The following is a 23,841-nucleotide window of genomic DNA, read 5'->3' on the forward strand; positions in this document are numbered from 1 at the left end:
TTTTAGTTTGTTTTAGCTCCTAACTGATGAAAAATATGGTGAATGATTGTTCGGGGAGAATTCGTAATGAAATATAAAGAGTTGAAAAACAAGAGTTGAAAAACAAGAGTTGAAAATGGAGGAAATTTTTAATTTAATTCATCAGTACTCCGATATGATAGATAACTTTACAAAAGAATTTAATGGTTCAACTATACAAAATGAAAGCATAAACTGAATCACAATCGTTGAAGGACTAGCAGCTATTTGATGTGAGAACATGGCAACCTTCATAGAAAGAACTCTAATCGAACATTGCCTTCCTCAGCACAGAAATCCGCTAATGACAATCAACATCGGCTTTTCCCTACGTAGTTCATCAACGTTCCCCAGCTATCTCCATTGCTCCATGCTGTAATACACAAATTTTACAAAGTGGGTAGTGGATCGTAAGCGATGTTACTCGGGAAACAACACAAAGGGAAGAGAAGAAAACCTCTTGAGGGCTGCTCGATCCAAGGACCATTCATTATATTCAGTATAGTACAGGCCTCACTATATTCCAGTTCTGGAAGTAACTTTGGAGTCAATAGGAAACACCTGAAAAACATTATTATAAAAGCTATAATGTTTGGTTTATTGCAGTGGCGGATCTAGAAAATATATTGATATAAAAGAAAAATATGGAAAATAAACTACATAGGTAAGATTTGAACTTGGGTTGAAAGGAAGGTTAACAGTCAGAGTAACCACTAAACTAACTCTAAATATTAAAAGTTAAATAGTTTTCTTTATATATATCGTATAAAGACAATAAAGTTGAGGGGAGCTCGAGCCCCCGGACCTATACTAAATTTGCTGGTGATTGATTGCATACATTTCGGAGGACCATAGATCCAACTTATTCCACAATCAGATGAGATTTATCAATAAAACTAGAAAACTCAAGCATGGGGCAACGTCTAGTTATTAAAAGTTCGAAGAAAGGTCATTGAGAAAGAGAGATGACAAAAATATTACAAACCTAATATACAAAAAACGTAGAGAGAGAGAGGGAACTAGAAAGCAAATACACAAACAAGGGAACCTAGACAGCAATATGTAGAGACTTTAAATAAATAAAATCTTCCATATAGTCAAAGATAATACTGATAGGTAAGATAAAACTAGGGAAAACCCCAACATCCATAGGTGGATTATCAAACATAAGGTTAAATACTATTTTGGTCTCGATACTTTCAAGTTTGTTTAGTTTTTTAGTCCGTATAATTTCAATGGTCTAATTTTAATCTACACTTTTAATAAATCTAAAATCTTGTCCCACTACTACTTTATTGTTGAATTTTAATTTTTTTTGTTATCTTTTAGCATTTTTATTATAAATTTTGAAAGCATATTCAGATATTATATTTCCTTGTATGAAAATTATGATTATTATTTAACCAAGTTCAGTAAAAATTAATCTTAAAGGATTAAATTTAAAATTTATTGAAAGTACAAATATTAAAATTTGACAATTGAAACTTCATGGATTAAAATCGGACAAACTTCACGACCTAGGGACCAAAATAGTATTTTAACTTAATTTGTAAAATATCTTTATTCAGTCTAAAGAACTTTTAGTATATTGAGAAAAACTATCCTGAAATATTATGACACTATACTAGGGGAAGAACTAACTGTCAACACACGGCCTGCTCAACCAGAATCTAGAAAACCATGATGACAAGTCAAAGAGTAATTGGTGCTCACTGTGGTGTATTGGTTTGACTGGCAGCTCTCACTAATTGCTGGAACATCTTCCGTTCATTTATGGGATCCATTCCTACCAAAAGGCAATAGGCACAATTATTTTACATAATTTGTTTGTGCCAGTAGACGATGTTTGTATGGCTACTTACCTTGGTTTATCTCGTCAACTACTCTAAATGGGCAGTTGGTAAGGTCTTGAAGGGAAACGAGATACAGAATTGTTGACACAGATCGTTCCTAGAAAGTAAAAGATCAAAATCATTGTAAAACAGCAACCTAGTTGCAATCAAGAAAAAGAGACTGCGATGAGCTGTAATACCCCTCCAGATTGATGATGTGCACTGAGAACCTGAAGCTGACCTGATTGTCTGTTAATTACATTTCAAAGAAATGAAAAAATAAAAATATAGCAATAGTATTATCATAAATATGTAGAGACTGAAGAGATGAATTGAGCACAACAATTAACTGAAAAGACATAAATGCACAAAATACTTGATTTTAGTAAACAACTCCAAGCAATGAAGTCAGTGACTATTCCTAAGACGCATCGAGTATAATGCCATTTAATTAAACCTAAACCCTAAACCCCCGGAATGTCCAACAATGAAGCCAGCGACTATTCCTAAGACCCATTGAGTATAGTGCCATTCAATTCCTAAACACAAGTCTGTATCACTTCCGACATCCCGGGAAGCTCTCTTGTCCAAAACGTGGGAAAATTTTCCTTTATTTTCTACTCTTCAGGAATCAGGATCGTATGCATTTCTTTTCTATTATTTTAGCTCTTACCGCTTTTGATAGGACATGTCAAACATTTGAAATAAGATGCTTTTTTTAGGTGAGACTGGGTGGGTAATGACATCCAATAATTTGGAGTTCTTGACTTATGTGTTGGAATACTAGGTAAAAGAACGATTTCTCAGGTAGCCAGATTGAATCATGCCTGAACCAAGTTATAGCAGCAATACTTGAAAATCACACATTAGGGATAAAAAGTGAATTGTCTTGGTTAGTATTCCAGAGGTAACAATCATTTGAAAATATATTCCTAATGAACCCATGCCGGTGAGATGACATTCTCTAGAATTTAGTACGTTTGACCAAAAACAGTATCCAAGCACAAGAAATAAATATATTTAGATCTTAAAGTGGGTGTCAAAAGCTGTGCTCACCTGAACTTCACTTTAATAAGTATTCCAAATTGATCAAAGTCCATATCATGCTCATCTAAGAGAAAAAACCCAACGCAAGGAAATTAAGGACAAGGAAAAAGAAACCTCCCAGGATGTAAATTTTCAGACCACAAAAATTCAGTACCCAGTAACACTTCTCCAGCAACAGCCATCTCTTGAAAATTGCGACTAAAACTTTCATTTATCTGAGAAACAAGCTTTCTTAATGTTGGGAGCCAATTTCCCTGCCAATAATATTTTGTATTAATACCATGATAATTCTTAAATGATTTTTTTTTAAATAGAAACAAAACTTACAAAAATCTAGAACTCACTAGAACATAAAGGGAATACAAGACTGATAAATAAATAAAACAACTAACAGAAGAAGAGGATTAAAAAGCATCAGAAAATACAAAGTATCAAAGGTTGCCCTTTTTTTGTTAGGATAGAAAACAACCCCTTTCATTGAATACAAAGGACATACAAAAAAGCCAAGCCCACAAAAAATCCCAGAGAAAGGATTTCCAATTAAGTAAGATATTGTTAGAGGAATAGTTACCAAAAGTCCTCAAAACCGAAGCTCAAAGAGAGACATGAAACTTCTCCAAAGACCAAACTTCTCTAGGGTATCTATCTACACCATGAAACACTGTTGTTTATCTTCCCCGAAAAGATATCCCACAACAAAGCACACATCCCCACAAACCAAAGAAAATGACATTTCTCTTTCAAAAGCAAATGGAGGAAAAACTCCCGATTGTCCAACAAACACCCCTCTTACAAGCAAGCGCAAAATCAAACTCTTGAAAGAAGCCACGTTGTTTGCTAAACCATACATGCAAGAAATGTAATAATGAATATGACCTAGGAAGTAATAGCCCCAGAAAAACTCACTATCACGTCCACCTTTTGGATGATAAGTGCACTGCTCAAACAGAAGGAAGAAAAAGAGGTCCTATGGCAAGATGTACCAAAAGTTCAAAAATAGCACCAGTACATTTGTTCGTTTAAACTAGGTTGAAAGGAAGAAAACATATAGTCCAAACATACATGGCATGTACTTGGCTACAAGTGAAATGATTAATAGATTACCTTCAGGTCATCAACTTCAGCCATACACTTCCTTAGTTCATGTTTATCAGCCTCTAGTTTTCGTGCAATAATGTTTATCTGTAATATAACAGCATAAACATACCAAACATGCATAAGCAATGAAAAATTGATAATCAGATGCATAACCTTACCTGACGCTGACGATGTTCATATTCCTCAAGCACGTTATGGTTTAAGAATAGAATGGAATTAGCTTGAGAGGTGTTATCTTGAATAGCAGCCTCCAATTCCTCAATTGTAGTAGGCATCTGTGCAAAAAATGAAATAGATCAATCTCAAGATAATGTTTTTAGTACAAACTAATTAAGTAAGGCTATCCCCATTCCAACATTCTTGCACAATTCTGAATTTGCAATAGAGGAAATGGAAAGAAATTTTCTTTTTCAAGATAATGTTTTTAGTACAAACTAATCGAGTAAGCCCAGCCCCATTCCAACAATCTTGCAAACTTCTGAGTTTGCAATAGAGGAAATGGAAGGAAAAAAGGTTTGAGGGGCCTAGGTCAATCCAAAGATTTGATTGACAACGATTATTAACATTTACGAAAGAGAGCGTGCAAAGAGTGCGGATTAATATTTTTGAAAGTCAGCTTCATTCTTACAAGGTGAGACAACCTTCAAATTTCTTTGGGAAAAGTGATGAATCGTGTGGTATTAATTATTTGTTTGGAAAGTACTTGTCCTATTTCTCTGAAGAATCTGGATTTTCTTGGTGAAAGAAGCTATGAAAACCGTACCATGGTATACAGTGGCCTAGGGGATTTTAGCAAAAGATTAGCAGTATAGAAGTTTTTAATCCAAGCTTGCCCTACTGTCCAACTGGAAACAACTTGTCAGACCAACATTCCTATCATGGAATAAGTTGGGTGTTCAAGGATATTATCAAAATCTTAATGTGTAACAAGAAATACATCTTTCTGGAACAAAATGTGATGCACAGTTAATTAATTTAATTTATGAATAACAGAGCTTACACCGAGAAAAACTATCACATGGGTGAAAGTAAATAAAGCCCACAAAAGAGCGCCAAACTACATCAAACAGCTTCGTTAGGTCTTTTCACTGAAGCCCAAAGAGAAAAATTCCTTTTCCCTTTTTACTTTTTCTACAACTTTTATGGTTCTGTTTCAAGTTCATTCCATATCTTCACAGACAATCTAACTATAATTCAAAAAAAGTAAAAAACCATACATATATAAAACTATGCGCATATAAAATTAGTCAAAAGCATAAAGTTATCTATTAGAGCACAAATTTGGCTAAAATAAACCACAACTTATCAATTAGCACCCAAACCACTCCAAGCCAAAGAATAATTATGTCTTTTTTTTAACTAATTAGAAATCGAGAAAACCTCAAGAACAATTGTGTTTCAACTAATTAGAAATTGTGTTTCAACTAATTAGAAATCGAGAAAACCTCAAGAAATTCCTTCTCAAGTTCAGGTGTGATTGCAGCAATAGATTCTGCATACTTCTTGGCAGCTGAAAGTTGCTGTAGATAGTCCTCAACTTCCTTCTTGCCTGGAAAAAGAATTTTAGCAATTAACAAACATAAGGATCAGCGGATGAAGACAGAGACAAAAATGGAGGCAAAATTATGTGCTAAATGTTTCATGCATTTGAAAAGAACCAAATGAAACGGTAAAGCAACAAATAGTTTGAAAAGAACCAAAAGAAAAGGCAAAGCAACTTCAATGAAAAATTTAAGCTAAAAACATTTCTTATATTATTCTTTTTTAATAGAAAACCGTTTCTAATGTTGAAGCTATTTCATGCATTGCCAACAAGTAATTTGTACGACATATAGTATGATAGCAAAGTACATGCAGTTTATATATAGATTCATCCAAAAGACCTTTTTTATGAATCTTTTAGATATTTATTATAACAGGCCGAAAGAAAGTGGCAGAAACTTGGGCACAACTCACAGTACTCAAACTGCACTGACGCTTGCAGAGCAACCTTTTCATGCTGCTTTAGATTAACCTCCAATTCTCTGATCTAAAGATATAATCATCACAAACTGTAGATATTAGGGAAGGAATAAAAACAATCCAGAAGAACAAAATAGATCTGGAAATGGGACAATTTGGAGTGTCAATAGAATCCCATTTAAAAAACAAAAAGTGAAATGTACAGAAATTCACTTGGAATTCCTAGCATGCTTTGTTGTAATCAAATATAATTTCAACAAATTCACCGTCCAAATTACCTTTGCTTCAATTTCAATGGAAGACATATGGTTCTTAGTCAAGCTCTGTCTATAGGAAACGGCTTCAAGAAGCAAATGCTGTCAATGAAAAAAAACAAGTTTGTATATATATATAACTGCTTTCATGAACAAATTTAATTCTTTGGACACTTGGATGCCAACTCCAAATAATGATGAGAAAGACATAAATACAAATATAAAAAGATTCAAAATTTGAGACTTCACCTTAATTTCAATTGCACAACGGAACCTCTGAATGTTAAAATTTGCAACTTGGTCGACAAGCTTGGCCACAACAGTATCCAAGTCTTCTTCCCGCTCCATAGATTCTAATTTCTTTTTCCTTTGATCTAGATTACCAAAAAAACATTCATTGATAAGATGGACAATCGAAATTACATTAACATATTAAAACTTACCAATGCGATTTTCCATCTCACGTCGTTTTCTCTTCTCATGTTGCACAGTATTTAAAATGTTTTCCTGCAATTTTTAGAGCTAATTTTGTATTATTCGCGAGAAAAAAAATCTAAACCTGATTTCAAATGATGAAAGACTTGAGGAGCACACACAAGGTAGGTCATTGGATAACCTGGGTTCAACGACAATAAACTGATATTTTTTATTATTTTGGACTTACCCGATGTTTGCGAAGTTTAGCTTCTTCGTCTTCTATCAATCTTAGCTCATTCTGACATGATTTACAATTTTCTTCTAAGGCAGAAACAGATTCTTCTAGCTCATTTTTCCTAGAGCGAAGCCCATCAATTTCTCCCGCATCCAAGTCTAAAAGGTAAATAATAGGTCATCAAAGTCATGTAATTCAAAGCTTTCAAAGATTCAAATAAAATTTAAAGGAAATTTTTTTATATACTGCACAAAAGAAGACGTGAGCGATCAACTGGTTCCACACTTCCGGACATATGACCACCGTATCTAGAGCGAGACCATCGATAATGATTATCTGGAGTCCAAAAATCTAAAATTCCCAATTTTGAGACCTCGTCTGCCTTTTGATCAGTTACCTTTGAACCAATATACTGAAAGAGGAAAGAAAACATTTCTAAAGTGAAAGAAAAATGTTTCTAATACAAGCTTCCGCCAGATTCATAAAGCTGGATTTCAGATTTAATAATAAAATTAACGTCGTATTAGAAAGAGTCTTGAAAGCATACTGAATGTTCTAAACCAAACTGCATGGTTAAAACCTCCTTTACAGCTGCAGGAGCTTCAAAAATTTGGTCTAGCCGAGAATATATGCCAAATGCACGAACCTGTTCGACATCATTATTAGGAACTAGTACAAATGTAAACTCCAATTATCAATTCATTGACATTTACCTCCTCAGACAACTCAAAATGCTGATTTGTGCGCCTTTCACCTCCCACATAGTTTAAGATAGGAACGCCAAAAGAGCCCAAGTTTTTTACCATAATGTCGCGATCATCGGAATCTTGGGTGATGAAGGACTGTAAATTAAGCAATTGCCACCACGATTAAGAAAAATCAGAAAGTTCTGTTACCATAATGTCAGAGTAATTTTCTATAACTCCCTCAGCTTTAAGTGAGTTGATTGATATACTTTAATAGACGGTAGATACTAACAGACATTTATGTTTACTGTCAATTACTGATCGATATATTTTACAAGTTCAAGGAAAACTTTGGTACCCAGCAGTAATAATAATAACATTAATAAACCTAACTATAAATATAGAGAGAGAAACAACTGCTTCTATTGAAAAAAAAAAAAAAATGAAGAATATAAGGGCATACAAAAGACCAAGCCTACAGAAACAAACTGCACTAGAGAAAGGGTTTTCCAACTAAGGTATTGCTTAGTAAATAATTACAAAAAGTCTTCGAAACTGAAGTCCAAAGAGAAACATGGGACCTCACCAAGGGTATTAATGAATGTAATAATTGAGTACCTTCCAGACATAGGATGGAATATGACCTTCTAAGTAGTCAGCATGAGTCCGATTAGACACATTAACCTAAGATTGCATGCAGAACAGAATTGACAGGGAAAGGCATCAAGTAGTAAGTAAAATAATAATAATAATAATAATAATATTACTACTATTCTTATTATAAAAAAAATCTATGCATTAACATAAGAACCTCTAGCAACACTGGACCATACACCTCCTTCTTGAACTCATGGCGATGTTCTTGAAGCCAGTGATAAGCTTCAAAGATCTTCTCTGTTCCAGAATTTTTCAATGCCTGTAGTAGTTTTGTATTAGTATTCTCCATATCCTTTAACCTGAAAGAGGTGCTTAACTGTAAGATGGTAAACCACCAAAGAGAGCTTAATGGACAACAGATCAAATATTCTGATATATACCTATCCGAGCATTGCCTCAAATTATTTCTTTTTTGGGAAATGTTTTTCTCAATCTCTGACTTCATAAGTCTCTTCTGACTAGCTGAAGCTTCCAATTCCAAAATTTGAGCACGCAACCGTTCCTGGTGAAATATGATTGAAGTAACAGAGAGAAATCTAAGAACTTTATAACCATATAAAAGTTATTTTGAAGTTTGCTGTTCTGGTTTATTTTGGCCTATGCTTCTTTTTCATTCCCTTTTGGGAACTTGTACCCTTGACCGATTATCTCTTCATAAATCAATTAAATTAAATTCTTGTTGGAAAAAAAACAGATACAATGCAAAAGAGTTTTTGATTACTATTAAACCACCAATTCAACCAAAAGCTTAAGTTGGTGGTTGAAGGCAAATGTAATTATATATCACAATTACCTTATGATAATTAACAAAAAATCAAAACTTTAAAATTGCCATTTCAACAGTTTTGCTTTTGACAAGCAAACTATTTATAAATGTTATGAAAAACAAGCAAACTTTTTATTAACATTTGAAAACTACAATTGAAAAGAAACAAATATACAAATGTAACTTACGATCTCGTCCTTGGGATGTTCATAAGCAGGCAAACTCTGAAGTTCAAACTCAGCAGCTTCAAGTTCCTCTTTAGCTCGTAAGATTCTCTGTTGACGAGATTCTTCTTGTTTCCTCAAGTCTTCCATTTCTTTCAATTTTCCTTGCACTTGCACCCCCTACCACCAATGCAAACATATTTGAAAAACCCAAGAAATAGGAGAGATTCAAAAAGCCACAAACTTTAACATACCAAACGGTTTTCAGTTTCCTGAAGTTCCATCCTTTTCTTGTGATTATCATTAATACGAGTGCTATACTTTTTAGTTTTAGCATCCAACTTTGCCTTCTCCATTTTTTGTTTCCTGAAATAGCCAATTGAAACATAAATCACTAGCATAGAGGATGATTGAAATAACAAAGTAACTGCTATATCTCATTTCTACCACCCCTAAATTTATGGTCCAACACAAATCTGGATAGGCAAGGTTCTCAAAAAAAGGTAAAATTGTTCCTTCTCTCTTCCCCATGGAAGTATCGTTGTATCAATACTCATGAGAGTCTCCCAAAGGCCAAAAGGAGATTCTCCAATCAGTAGGTCTTCCTCTTTACAACCTCTGGAAGTTTTCAGCAGAAAGATGGTATTTTAATTAGAAATCTGTGGGGCTTGCTCTGTTGTTGCATCCCTAAAGGACTGGTTGAAGCTCTTTCTGGTAGGTGGTTTAAAAATAAGGCCAGAAAAAGTAGAAGAGCAGAAAAGTTGAGAACCGTACTTGCTCGCAATAACACCATGCCGCAAAGCGTTTGGTTCCAATGGAAAAACACCATGACCATTTAGCAAAAGAAAACCACATTATGGAGTCTAAGATTGCCTGTGCTCAACCCTCCAAGGTGGACTAGTCTTGGTACCACCCCTATACTAATCAAATGAGGACGTTAATGGTCCTCTACACTGTTGTTCCTTACACAACTTTTTTTTTTCTTGAACAAGAGAATTTTTTGTCGATGAAATAAAAAGATTCTAAGATCTCCCTTTTTAGTATGATTTTGCTCCATTTATATATTTCCTTTTTTTTCTTTATTTAATTTTATTATCAAAATAATTCCTTTCATTGAGAAAGAATTAAAGAATATAAGAACATACCAAAAAAAAAAAAAAAAAAAAAAAAAAAAAAAAAAAAAAAAAAGCCCACAAAAAACCCCTTCAAAGAATGGACTCTAGTTAAGAATAATGTTGCCTAGCAAATAATTACAAAAAAGTTTACAAGAATGAAGCCCAAGAGAGACATGAAACTTAACCATAAACCAAAGATCGGTAGTATCCCTGTTCACACCCCTAAACACCTTGTTATTTCTCTCCCCCAAAATATCCCATTATAGAGCACAAACTCTAGCGAGCCACAAAAAACACCCCTTTCCAAACAAAGATGGATTGAGGAGAAACTCCCTTATCAAGTCACTAATGAGCATGGACAAAACCAAATTCCTAAAAGATATGGTTCCAAGTAGAACTCGAGAACTCCCAACTCCATAGAAAGTGATCAGGTCTTCCTTTGTGTTTTGAAAAAGAGAATACAACAAAAGGTCCCATAACAGAGATGACAACCTTGTAAGCTGATCCAAGGTGTTCAAATGGCCAAGTAAGACTTGCCAAACAAAGAACCTGATTTTCTTGGAAATAATAATCACATGTATTATTATTCCTAAGAATGATTTAAAATAGTCAATTATAGTCGCATGTATTATCTACGTACTTATACCTATCCAATATAAAAGAAGTGATCTAATCCACAACAATGACTTTTATTTCATTAAAATAACTTAATCCTATGGTAAAAACAAACGGAAAAGATGCAACAATTTGACAAGAAATCTACCCCCATTTGAAGCAAAACCAAAACATTCCCAAAAACTAAAGTAACATGGACTAAAAATAAAATTGTAGATTAATAGTTAGATTTTTCTATGGCTACCCCAAACTCTTGATCTTATAAGAAAAAAGGATTATCAAAATAGTTAAACCAAGTGATCATACTCAATTGGCTCCTTTAGATCATTCAAAGTGTTAGCAGCTTCATCTAACTTCTTTTTGGCCTCCTTTTCTTTTTCCTTAACTTCCAAGTATTCAGCCTTTTTCATGTCATACTTTAACCATGGCAGTTTCTTTTTCATGGACTCAACCTACAAATGACAGCAGTCAGCAAGCAGATATCTATGGTCATCAGTTATGGGAGCACAAACATAAAAAGTAAAAGTTAATGGAGAAATGATCTAAACCTTTTTTAAAAGTTCATCTCTTTGACGAACATGCTCAACATCTTTCTCTTGCTCAACATTTAATGCCTTCAACTGATCTAGGGTTTCACCATTTTTCTCAACAGCCTAAACCAAAGGCAAGTTGCAAAAAGATTCATGAAGGAATTGCTTCTTGTTCTAAAAAATGATAACGGAGGTTCTTCTATTCTCTCTCCTCCTCTTTAATTTTAAAGACATAATAAAAATAGCACATGGAATGAAAAACAAAAAGGATTTTGTAAAACAAAATCAGACAAAAAGGATAAGGAACCAACATGAGACAAGGCCCAAAATATGTACATAAATTATTCTAAACTTACTCTTTCAATACTTTTTATGCCATGGCTTTTATCAACAAGTGCACGATGTAGGATAGGAAGTTGAGGGTCACCAACTGCCTTTTCAGTCTCTTCTAAAAGTTGCACAGGAGTTAATTTGGCAAACTCACAAACCCTGTCCTGAGGTAAAAACTGAACCCCTCTCCCACAAGAGAACGGGAAAAATAAATCAAAACAGAGTAATTTAATTCACAGGAATTATATACGCACGCAAGCGCGCACACACACATATCAGATAAAAGTTGGCCAAATTTTACTCACTTGAGTTAAATTATTAACTTGAATATTAAACCTTTGAATGACTCCAGCTACATCTTTTTTCGGCACAACTTTTCCTGAAGATGGTCAAGCACAAGTAAGAGCAACTTTTCTTACATAAAAACAACTTGACTATTCACCCCTTCAAAAAAAGGAAAAAAAATGAACTTTCCGGAGATATATAGTTTCTTTCTTGGACAAATGTCTCATGAAAGAGTGTGTGTAAAAGAAAAACTTCCACACGAGAGAAATCTATATTTCTAGAAATGCTCACAAAGAAATATCCTTGAGGAACAGAACAATTAAGTATTAAGCAACGTGTGGTGGGGGCACATATCATGCAAAACACTGAGCAGAAAATGTAAGGGACTTTCAATGCAAGGAAAAGACTTTTAACTTGTGCTCCCTTTTATAAAGATATCTCTATACATGGAAATAAATAGATAAAAAAACCAGATGTATGACATGTTCGCAGAAAAAAGAACACGGTGTTTCATGCCGTAGCTGAAGCCCACCTAAGTTTACCATATAATGATATTTCTAGACTCGCAACTATCTTGGCTCATAAAATCAAATTAGTAAATTTGTCATCCTTGCGCAGGGGCCATGCTAATCTTCTTTGTATCGTTCCAATTTTATCGGATGTCCCCGGAGGGACATAAAACCAAATTAGTAATGACCTTATCAGTCAGAAAGGTCGAAGACTCAAAGATATGGACCATATACAAGATATCTCACCATTGAACAGCCACTCAGATTTGTTGTGCGTGTCCATTTTACGTGTAATTGTAATCTTCTCTTCTTTAGTATTCCCTCTCAAGGTTATTCTAACATAACCAGACTCCTCCCCACGCTTCACGTATGCTCCAACACTGGTTGCCCTTCCAAGGAGCTGCAAAAGAAAGTAACCAATCTATACAAGAAAACAAGCTAGAAAAGGAATTCCTCCGTGAGAGTATCAGGCTATTATTCAACATTTAACCAACCTGAGGCTCACCACCAAGGCCAAGGGCAATAGCACATACAATAGAGCTTTTACCAGATCCATTAGGCCCAATTACAAGGTTTAGACGCGATCCTGGTTTACACTTCAGGTGGTTAAAGGTCATAAAGTTATGAAGCTCAATCTCAATTATACTTCCAGGCATATAATCATCTTCCCCCCTGAAGAACAAGAAAGGGTAAAATATTCAGTATGATGTAAAACGTAAGTAATATAAACACTGCATATACATTTCAACCCTAAATCTGCATAAGAAAAATGAACAGAAATAAAACTGCAATGTTAATTCAGTGAAATTTCCAATTTTACAATTATTGGTTATGACCTATAAGAATGGCAACACAATAAGAAGATATAGAATAATGCATTTAATGAGTTTTCCCTCCGTGCTAATCTAGTTTCAACATTTTCAAATAATTTGCTCTTGAACCCAAGGAAACTTGAATAAGAGAAACTTGGCCCTTCTAATGGGATTGGAAACTCTTAAAGAATGGAGAGTTATAAATTCAAGTAACTTCTTTGTTGAGAAATGTTGGTCTGAGGAGGTTTAAAGGTGGAAAACTGATTTTGGAAGAAATCTTGAGGACCTAGAGGCTAGTGTGAGGGCCAGCTTCTCAAATTTACTCCAAGATGTTGTTCTCACACAAGACCCTTACTCAAAAAGATGGAAGTCATACAGCAGCGCAGTAGTGGGTTTTTTTTTCTTGTACAACCATTTGGATCATGATGTATAAAATTCCAGCACTCTTTGTGATTATCTTAACTCATATTCTTTGTTTATTTTAATGGTTAGTTTAGCTACATTATGTCTTAGTTGGCTTAAGTTATTTAGACTAACCTTTTAATTTTACCCCTTTCCCTCAAGCATAACCTATATAAAAAGGACACAGTTTGCCAAAAAGAATGATGGAAGATTACTTGTGGAAATCCCAATCTCACCCAAAAATAAATTGGAAGATCCAAAAAAGAAAACATTAAAACAATTAGTAGAGAAAATACCTAAAGATAACATGTTTGAGTGGCTCAGGATGAAAGCTAGAGGCATGCTTTAACACATGGAAATTGAAAGACAAATGGTGTTGCTAGCCTTCTAAGTAGGAGAGAAAGCTCTACAAGCTTCCTCTGGTGCATGTAATGAGGAAATAGCCAAATCAATCAAACTTAGAATGACGTTATGAAGTGCTTCTTTAAGAGTTAAATTTTCATTGTTGTCCATATTTCAAAGCTTTGGAAATTTTAGTTCAAATCCTTTGTTCATGGGTAAAAGATGAAAACATCGCTTGTTTTTCTTCCCCTTCCCTCTAGAATGCTTCATAGCCAAGGTCCAAAGTGAAGAAATTGATGAGGTTCTGACCTTCCCCAAACCTACCCATTCATATATAGGTTTAGGATGGCCACTAGGTTGTGGAGAGTTCATTGTAACACTAAATGCCCTAAAGTTTTCAAGATTCCATCCAAAAATTAGAATCCTCCACTTGTTTAAATCTTGTCTAGCAAAATCTTCATTGAAAGATTTCTGTAAGATGAGATCCCACAGAACTTATAATGACATCAAATACGGGGAGTTCTTTACAATAGAGAGGTTATAAAGGTTAAGAATTTCATGGAAGGACCTAGTTTCAAGTCCCCGTGCTCTTCTCAAAAAAGAAAGCCACACACCAACACCTAGACCTCTCCAGTAATTTAAACCTTCAAAGGATAAGAGGGTCAACAAATCAACTATGACAAACAAAATATTTGGTGAGAATAACAATGAGCATAAAAGAATTGACTAAGACAGAATGCTTAGCATTTTTTTTTTCTGGATAGAAGATGTACAGCATTTGTTTCAGCTATCAGCAACTCCCCTTTTTTATTGCTAAATTTAGCCACTTTTCCAAATAGTATAATAACAGTAATTTAACGTTCTGTTATTTGGCCAAATGCTGGGATATGTTCCCCTTCGTTATGTCCTTTTTATGTCTACTTCCACTTGGTAAATTGTACTTAATGGCAAGCACATTGCTCAAGCTAATTATCATGAGCAACACTGAACAGATTATTTCTACTTCTGATTTTCTCTTCCTTGCCTCTTTTATTCTGTCAATCTGTTCTATCAATTTAATATTAAACATAAAAAAAAAAAGGCTATAGCAAATAATTCCATTAACAAACAGGAGTATGAAAAGGGAAACTTTTTGGCTGGTTTGGCAATGACAAGAAACAGAGGGCCACAAAATATATCAAGAAGCTGAATTTTCATAAGTTCAAACTCTCCAAGACCACGAGAAGAAACACAATTCGATGTGATTGAAGCTCAAAAATATAAAAACTTCCAGTTTTCCATCCACTTTCTCGGCACCCAAACATATGCCACAGAACTATGGAAGCAAAACCCTAGTTCTATTCTAACCCCATTATCACATAAAGTAGAAAACACACGAGCATAAAGCGGAATGGAAGGAAAATACATATATTTTAAAAGTGAGCCAACAATTGAATGAAGGTGATACGGACCTCGTAATTCTAGGGCGCTTAGCACGATGCTCGGATTCCGCCATAGCATAGACGTCGGTGGAGCTTTGCCTTGCGAATACGAAATTGCAAGGATCCGGTTTAGTGAAGGTGATCAGTGAGAGTTAGGGTTTGAGTGAGCGACTTGGAACATGGAAGAGGACAGTCGGGGAAATGGCGCCAACCAAAAATCGAACCGTTGAACAAATTTGTTTTCATTTTGGCCATTTGTTTTTCTTCTTAACAATACCATTTGTTTTATTTTTATCATTAAGAAGAAAAACAAATGGCCAAAATGAAAACAAATAGCAGATGAAAAAAGTTGATCAGTGTGACGGAATGCAAAGATCATAACCATCAAGAGGATGTGTTTTTCATAAAAAAAGAAAAAAATGAAAACAAACAAATGTAATTTCTAATTTTTTAAAAAATAACAGAGTTACCAACCAAGGATACAATTCAATTTTTTAGGTACATCATATTATTGTTGATAGTTAACCCTTTTCTTCTTTGCAGTATGTGTTAAGCCAAATTATATCAATCCTATTTGAAGATATACATAAATCTTACCTTTATGGTGACTTCTTCAATTGGCTCAAGCTTCGTTGAATGGCTGAAAAGAGGTTCCCACTTCCATCCACCTGATTCAAATCCCTTTATGAGAAGTGAGCCCTCTATTATTTTCCGTAATATTCTAGTCCATAAATCACATCTCCGTATTTTGAAATGCAAACCGAAAACCGGAAATTCAAGGAATGAACCTTCGTCGAATAATCAGCCAAAAGAGGTTCCTTCTATATCATTAATTGGCACAAGTACAAGCAGCAAGAAAACAAAACCCAACAGAAGCACCAAATTTTTTTCCTTTCTCTTTTCCTCTTTATGGAGGGAATTGTTTGAAGAACTCATAAATTGGTTCCATAGAAACTTATGAGAAGCAAGCATTTCAAAACTTGTTCCCTGGACCAATCAATTTAGTAGGATGATCATATCAGCTATGTGGAGTCCATTTAAACTTCACATTCAATGATATTTATTTTCAAATGTGCAATGCAAATAGGATAATAATAGAAAAAAACATTCAAAACATGGATCTCCTAAATCACAAATCAAGGACAATAACTGTGTTCATTTATTACATACCTAAATGAATTTCACATCCAGAAATCATGAGCAATGAGAAGCAAGATGCAATTTGAAAGCATTGCATGCGCAAGAAGTAAAATCAATTAAGTTTAAGATCATTAAATCCTTCTCTTATAATACATACCATAGACAGGACGGAACCTGTTGGAAATGGAAGCTATGAGGAAGAATCTTCAAGGTTCTTTAAATTGAGAACTCATGTATGCATTAAAATTTACAACAACATGACAGTTACAATTGGATGGAATCATTGTTTGCTTGCACAACAGAAAAAGTGCGTTTAAGAGTGAGAAAATAAAAGCTATATCATTAATTGGCACAAGTACAAGCAGCAAGAAAACAAAACCCAACAGAAGCACCAAATTTTTTTCCTTTCTCTTTTCCTCTTTATTGAGTTTGGCATCTGTGCTGCGATAAGAATCTATAAACAGAAAAGTAAAATACAAGAAAACCAAAAGAAAACAACAAATAATCTATTAATGGAACGAGTATTAAATCATCTCTGTTTAAAACTAGAAGCCAGCATTTTTCCCATCTAAACCACTTCAGTTAAGAATCAAGAAGGAAAAACAACAGAAAAATTCACCATGGTTTCAAAATCATTGAACAGGCAAAAACATAACCAGAATGCAGCACAGTGATAAACAATGTATAGAAAGAAAATATACAAGAACTACTAAATCGAACAAAAGCCAAGGGAAATTTTGAACACCCAATTGAAGAATCAACAGTAGAGCAACATAAAACAACAGAAAGCAAAGAAATCAGCATACCCAGATGGAAAAAATTGAAGGGTACGAGAGTGATCGACCAAAAAACAGCAGAGGAAGGTGGAACTGGCTGAAAAATGAGGTTTACGCCGCTGAACAACCCAATAATTGCAGAAATGGTTGGCCCCAAAAGGAAATGGAAAGAGAAAGAAGAAGGAATGGGATCGCTGTACCCCTTTTTCTTTCGTTGTGGCGCAAAGCCATTATTATGAGAATTAGGATGATTCAGATGTTCATCTCTCCATACATAAATAAAAATCGAAAGAAAAATGGAGATGAAAGAAGAGAAGATGAAAGATGGAAGAAAAGGTGGAAGAAGAAGACGAGCGGCCGATTGACGCAGCGGAGAAGATCGTAAAGATGGAAGAAGAGGAGACTAAAGATTGATTATTAAGGAAGAGAAGATGCGAGATGAGAGATATAGAGGGAAGGGCGACGAAGGCGGCTGCTAAAACAAAAGCAACGCAAACCCTAAACTAAAAGGAAAATATTAATTTATAAAAATAAAAAAAAATAAAGGTTAGCTTTAATGTCGGTTTTAAACCGACATCAAAGAGGAAGGATTAATGTCGGTTTTAAACCGACATTAAACATCCGTGTTTTTAAAACCGACATTAAACCTCCATATTCATTTTTTCCAACTGACATTAAAGGCCATATTTCTTCTAGTGTTGAAAAAATATTTAATAAGAAAGATGTTTTTTAAAATTAAAATGTGAATATTTGAATATTTAATATATATTAATTATCTTAAAAATAAGTTGTGGGGTCCACAATATATTAAATATTAAAATATTATATATATTAAATAAGTTAAAAAGGTGTGGAGTCCTTACTATATTAAATAACGGGAGAAAAAGAAACTGTCAGTCCACGCATTGAAGTCGTTGACCCCGTCTACGATTTTGCCTTCTACCTATATTAAGTAAATTTTTTGCCCATAATGTTCTATTTTTATCAATAGTTTGCATTCTATCCTATTTTTGACAATATTTTTTAAAAATACATTATTAAAAATAAATTAATGTCCTGTTTTCAAAAAATATATTGATTATGGGACTTTGTGAAGTTATATATGAGATTTCATGCTTCATCCAAAACTATACTTAATTATTTTCAAAAGTTTTATTATAGGTTTTGAAAGTTTGTAAATATTTTAGAAACAAAGCACAAGGTTGATGATGAATATTTCTCTAGAACTCAACATTGTTCTCATTCTTGTAATTGTTATTAATTTTTACAGTTTTGTTCTTATATTTCAACTTTGCCTCAAAACAAGTTAAATTTTAAATTAAAAAAAAAGTTGAATCAAAAGTTTACTTAACTAACTTTCAAGTTGTGTTCGAATGACAAATTTGAGCATAGGTTAGTAGATACAAACAATTTTTTTCAATGTCGGGTGGTTCAATCTCACAAGTCTCACCTTTCATGTTGCAACTCTTGAACTAAAAGAAATGTGTATGTTTACCTACTTGGCCTCTTGTATTAATAGCTAAGAAGATAGTCAATCAAATCTTAAAGCTTTTGATTGCCAACATAAGCATAGCTCACTGATATAGTGTTTGTACTATCATGTTTGAGGTTAGAGGTTTGATTCCCCATCCCACGCTTTAATACAATATTTTTGTAAAAAAGAAAAAGTTAAGCTTTTGATTATGTACCGTTCTGCACAAAAGAGGCAAGTATACATCCAAGTTTTCCGAAACATAATTGGACCACATGTCGCTCCTTAGAGATTATATATGTTGAAGAAAGATAATTAAACATAATTAAACATTCACTCATATTTCTTCTTTCTAAAGTTGTCTAACTCTTTAGCTTTTGTTTGGTTCATATATGGGATTATCGACGAATTTAGTATAGGTCCACGGAGCTTAAACTCCCAACTTTATACTTTATATATAAATGATATAATATAAATATTAGAACTTAGCATGCAGCTAAAACTATCTCTTTAACTCTCCCATTTTTTACTATTTTTTTTCATATTATTTTTATAATAAACTATAAAGCCCCCTTAATGGAATTTAAGGTTTGGGGGTAATCTCTTTTCCCTTCCTTTTCTCTACTCAATTTATTCAACAGCAAGTGCAAAGTAGCAGTAAACTGCAATGAGGATTGACAAGGAAAATCAATAGACAAATAAGGTGAGGAGATGGATTTACAAACCCTATCAAGGTTTATGGGTTTAAACTTTAAAGGGTTTGGATGGCTTGAAAACAAGAAAGGAAAAGATATTAGTGACTTTAATTAAGTATGGAATTGAGCGCCCAACATTACATCTAAAAATTTACTACACTTTTACCTTTTCACAAATTATTGTTAGCCCTTTGAAGTTAATATGGCTGAACTGAAATCTTTTAAAGAAACCAATTACTGTATGTTTGAAGCCAAAATTAGGGTTAACCATTCGGCATTTATTGAACTCCATTTCTTTATATTTAATAGGAATCAAATAAGCGTATAACAAAATATACCATCATAGAACACTAGCTATTTTCAACTTGGAAAAAATTCCTTAAATTGTGGAGTAAAAAACCACGTGACCGTAGTCAAAATCTCCACCATAAACAATATATAGGTACACACAATAGGACATATAAAGATAAATATTTAGGCAACTTAAGTAAATGAGAACAAAGAACTCTTGTAAAAGTGGCACCTAACTAGTATACATATCATGCCCTTCATTCAGTGCTGTTTTGGGTAAATCTCTTTTTCTTCATTCCTAGCTCCCACAGCGAATTGGTCTCCTCCTGTGAGATTAAAAAAAACAAACTTAATCATTCTTCAATTTCAAGTAATGTGTACATTAATGAACATCAAAGCCTAAATTGGTAGGATTTATATATATGTCTAAGATGAAAAGCCGTAGTAGTACTGGAAAGCAATTTTGTCCATTATTACCCATTATGTGATTGTATGAGTTCTCATATGTTTTGAATTTGCTTCCAAAGTACTTTCAAAGACGTTTTGATTGTCTGTTTTCATAATGCAATATTATCATTCTACCCATCGATGGAGATCGATGACACATATAGTGTTGTTTAGCTGAGGAAGAAATGCAAAGAATTAGTAATATATAATATTCTTTTAGCACTTCATTAGATATTTATTTACAATCGTACAATCACTACCATCAAAATCAGATAAAAAGATCAATTGAAGACAAAGAAAATGTGACGAACACCAACACCAACACCAAAACCAAAACCAAAACTAGACAATCGAACTCGAAGCAATATATACACAAAATAGAAATAATGAAACGTACCCTTTATGCCTTTGTGTGAGATGATGTTGTAACCGTTGCAGCCTGTTCGAAGAGAAAAGTAAAGGAAATTAAAATGAAACGACTATTGCTTTTTCAACAAGTAATAAATATAAAAATGATGAGAGAATTGATTTTGCATACCTGAATGTAGTTAACGTGGGAAACGTCCTCAAATTGTGAGACTATTGGCTCTTTCACCGACAATTTTAACGTGAAAAACCTCCTCAAATGGTAGAGTAAAAAACCACGTGACCATAGTTGAAATCTCCATTATCAATAATAACAGTATATTTATTTTTTTCTAGCAATAAAATAAACGATGTACAAAGAGGGAACATGAGATGCACAAAATATTTCAGTTAGGTAGACATATCTTTAGCACCTTCATCATATACCAAATCCAATAGAAATTCATTCCGAAAAGAAAAAGAAAACCAAGAATACATGATTAAGACTCACAACTCACAAACTTTATAAGCAGTTCATAAGAAACAACTGAACAAAAGAAGAGCTTAAACTTCAGAAGCAAAGCACCATCAAAATATTGTAAGATTCAAAAACCAAGCTCCAACTTAATTATGAAGACCCGACTTCAGTTGTAAGAACTTATAAGTTGAAGATCGCTTGACCATCTCTTGTAATCCTTTTAATCTCGAGCAATTCTGTTAATCTGAAATCTCAATATCTGAAGATCACTCAGCTCAACCAATCCTTTTGGTATATAGGTGAGACTCAAACATCCGCATATATTAAGATGCTTAAGGTTGATCAACCTTATTGTATCTTCCGGAAATTCTTCTAATCTCAAACAACCATCAAGGATGAGTGCTTCCAATTTACACAAGTCACTAAAAGAATCCGGAAGGAATTTTAAATTCCAATTATTAGAAAAATCTAAATAGTTAAGGTTGATCAAATTGCCGATATTATCGGGCAACATTTTAAAACTTGAATTCCGAAGGATCAATGTTTCTAAATTATACAATTTCGTAATGGAGTCCGGAAGATTTGAAATTTTTGAATCCATAATACTCAAATATCTCAAATGTTTCAACTTACCTGTAAACTCCAAAACAACCCTTGCTTTCTTCAAATATTTGAAATACAATGCTCGTAACTGCAAATGATCACGGAGGATTTTTCTAAATTCCCATTTCAAATCCTTTGCAGAATCTAGCATAAAAAATGTCCTCAAATTTGTCACCTTTCATAATGATCTTAGAAGTTGATCTTTATGACAATATTGATCTTTCCATGAAAAGTGACGAGTTCCTATGTTGATGACATTGCATTCATTATCTGCTATCCAACAAGCAAGATCATGCATCAAATCATGCATCTTACATGCTATTATGTCTCCCCGTTCATTTTTTGTAACCTCTTGAAAGAATGATCGTGATAATAACTCCATGAAATAATCATTGCCAATATCAATGAGGTTATTGTCCTTGTTGCCATTTGGTTGAATGAAATCTTGCGCACTCCACATTAGTATAAGTTGATGTATTTTAATTTCATAATCTTTGGGGAACAAAGCACAGTATAGGAAACATTGCTTCAAATCGGCTGGAAGGTATTTATAGCTGAGTTCAAGAATTAATCGCACTTCTTTTAGATCATCTTGTCCTTGCCCCAAAACTTGATGAAGTTCATTATCCTTGAAAGACAACCAAAACTCTTTTTGATTTATTGTCTTTCAGAAGTCCTCCGATGGTTCTCATCGTGAGAGGAACACCTTTTAGCTTTGAAACGATCTCCTTGCCAATTTGGATCAAACTTGAACTTTGATCAAGATTCTCTGAATTACTTGGATGTCCTTCCAAACAAGTAATTTTTTGAAACAATAACCAGGAATTGTACTCATCCAAAATTTGTAAAGAATGGATGAAAGTAGAGTCAAAAGTTTTAGCAACTTGTTCACTCCGGGTTGTGATCAAAATCCTACTACCCTTTGCACCACCCATCAATAATCTTTTAAGACGTAACCATTCCTCTTTTTTCTCATTCCACACATCATCCATTACGAGTAAGTATTTCTTTCCCTCGATTTTCTTTCTAAGCTTATTTTGTAATGAATCTATTTGAAGGAACGACTTAGGCTTCATCCCAGTTATAGACTCTATCATCTTTTGGATGATAACTTTCAGATCAAATTCTTCAGAAACACACACCCATAACTTCATTTCAAACTCACTACTAGTCATATCGTGATGGGTATAAATAGATTGAGCAAGGCAGTCTTTCCCAGTCCTCCCATTCCAACAATGGAAACAATTGCAATATCCTCTGTGATGTTGGAATTTAATAGAAGATCTAAAACTGCTTCCTTGTCATCATTCCTACCGATCACTTCCTCTTCAAGTATGTAAGAGTAAGTCTCCCGTCTCTTTCTAAACTCTTCATCATCTCTTTTCTCGATCACGTGCTCAGAAAAGCTAAATTGATTTTTGTCATCATTAATAGATTGTAGCCTCTGCCTAATATCCTTGATTTTGTGATCTATTTTCCAATTAGATTTAAATTTGGAAAAGAGGATACGTACTAGTTTTCTGTTTCTCTGTTCTTTGGCCAAAACCTGCCTTCTTAAGGTTTCGTAAGAGGACTCGTCCACCAGGTCATCAATCTCGTACAAAACATCCTTAAGCCTTGAAACCCAAGCCTTGACAGCATGCCTCTTGGACTGCTGCTTCTCCGCATCTAGAACCACGGCTTGAATGGCAGAAAGAGAGTGTTTGAGTTTGTCGAGCTCATCATTGACACCCGACAACAACCCAAGCTCTTGGAGTGCGGAAGAGCCCAATTTGAATATGATGTCTGCAGTAACGTTGTAGAGAATAGCTTCAGCCATGGTTGATGAAAAAGGAGCAAAATTTTGGAGGAAGGGTGGTAACTCAGATTAGGTTGATAAACAAGTGAGGTGAGGAAGTGAAGTTTGGAGCGTTGTATTTAAATTTAGCTAAATTAAATTTGGGATACAAAAGTCGTTGTCGATAAAGCAAAAGGTGACTAACAACGCCATATTATATACACACACACACACGTATGTATGCATGTATCACTTTCAATATCAACAAACCATATATAAGTAACATATTTTATTTTGTTTATTTATGTTTGAAGAATTGTG

At 33.9% G+C, this 23,841-nt stretch overlaps 2 protein-coding genes, 1 long non-coding RNA gene and 1 pseudogene across 9 annotated transcripts; all 4 read right to left on the reverse strand.

Annotated features, from left to right (window-relative positions):
* Positions 1 to 109: 109 nt before the first annotated feature.
* Positions 110 to 17,924, reverse strand: LOC103499955 (structural maintenance of chromosomes protein 5). 7 transcript variants are annotated; one of them, XM_051088044.1, is made up of 31 exons: positions 17,444 to 17,922; positions 15,528 to 15,596; positions 13,015 to 13,192; positions 12,767 to 12,920; positions 12,032 to 12,105; positions 11,753 to 11,902; positions 11,415 to 11,519; positions 11,173 to 11,318; positions 9,391 to 9,502; positions 9,161 to 9,316; positions 8,587 to 8,708; positions 8,361 to 8,505; positions 8,168 to 8,233; positions 7,577 to 7,705; positions 7,411 to 7,509; positions 7,110 to 7,275; positions 6,876 to 7,021; positions 6,655 to 6,718; positions 6,461 to 6,585; positions 6,236 to 6,313; positions 5,952 to 6,024; positions 5,441 to 5,544; positions 4,154 to 4,270; positions 4,002 to 4,079; positions 3,052 to 3,151; positions 2,907 to 2,961; positions 2,051 to 2,099; positions 1,881 to 1,968; positions 1,732 to 1,804; positions 476 to 579; positions 110 to 391 (listed from the first exon to the last, which is right to left on the reverse strand). In XM_051088044.1, exons 2-31 carry the CDS (start codon positions 15,569 to 15,571, stop codon positions 330 to 332), a joined length of 3,162 nt encoding a protein of 1,053 aa, XP_050944001.1. In that variant the 5' UTR covers positions 15,572 to 15,596; positions 17,444 to 17,922; the 3' UTR covers positions 110 to 329. The 7 variants fall into 7 exon arrangements, with proteins under 7 accessions (XP_050944001.1, XP_050943984.1, XP_016902671.1 ...); XM_051088027.1 differs by having other exon boundaries at positions 110 to 579; positions 12,767 to 12,941; positions 17,444 to 17,924; XM_017047182.2 differs by lacking the exon at positions 17,444 to 17,922 and having other exon boundaries at positions 12,767 to 12,941; positions 15,528 to 15,797.
* Positions 12,593 to 12,686, reverse strand: LOC127144329 (U6 spliceosomal RNA; annotated as a pseudogene).
* Positions 17,925 to 19,936: 2,012 nt separating the features above from the next.
* On the reverse strand, positions 19,937 to 22,034 carry LOC103499953 (uncharacterized). The gene is made up of 5 exons (XR_007822702.1): positions 21,919 to 22,034; positions 20,856 to 21,831; positions 20,715 to 20,756; positions 20,348 to 20,491; positions 19,937 to 20,196 (listed from the first exon to the last, which is right to left on the reverse strand). It is a non-coding gene; the product is annotated as an uncharacterized LOC103499953 (long non-coding RNA).
* A 332-nt stretch (positions 22,035 to 22,366) lies between these two features.
* LOC127148638 (putative disease resistance protein RGA3) lies at positions 22,367 to 22,918 on the reverse strand. The gene has a single exon (XM_051082797.1). It carries the CDS (start codon positions 22,916 to 22,918, stop codon positions 22,367 to 22,369), a length of 552 nt encoding a protein of 183 aa, XP_050938754.1.
* Between the last annotated feature and the right edge of the window lie 923 nt (positions 22,919 to 23,841).

The sequence above is a fragment of the Cucumis melo genome, chromosome 1, assembly GCF_025177605.1.
Source record: "Cucumis melo cultivar AY chromosome 1, USDA_Cmelo_AY_1.0, whole genome shotgun sequence".
Lineage (NCBI taxonomy): Eukaryota > Viridiplantae > Streptophyta > Magnoliopsida > Cucurbitales > Cucurbitaceae > Cucumis > Cucumis melo.

Coding starts and splice junctions, on each gene's coding strand:
- LOC127148638 (XM_051082797.1), bottom strand. CDS start 22,918: ATGACTAGTAGTGAGTTTGAAATGAAGTTATGGGTGTGTGTTTCTGAA.
- LOC103499955 (XM_051088027.1), bottom strand. CDS start 15,571: ATGGCGGAATCCGAGCATCGTGCTAAGCGCCCTAGAATTACGAG. Junction 9,503..11,172: donor GATCTAAAGGAGCCAATTGA/GTATGATCACTT, acceptor TGGCTATTTCAG/GAAACAAAAAATGGAGAAGG. Junction 6,314..6,460: donor GTTGTGCAATTGAAATTAAG/GTGAAGTCTCAA, acceptor TTTCATTGACAG/CATTTGCTTCTTGAAGCCGT.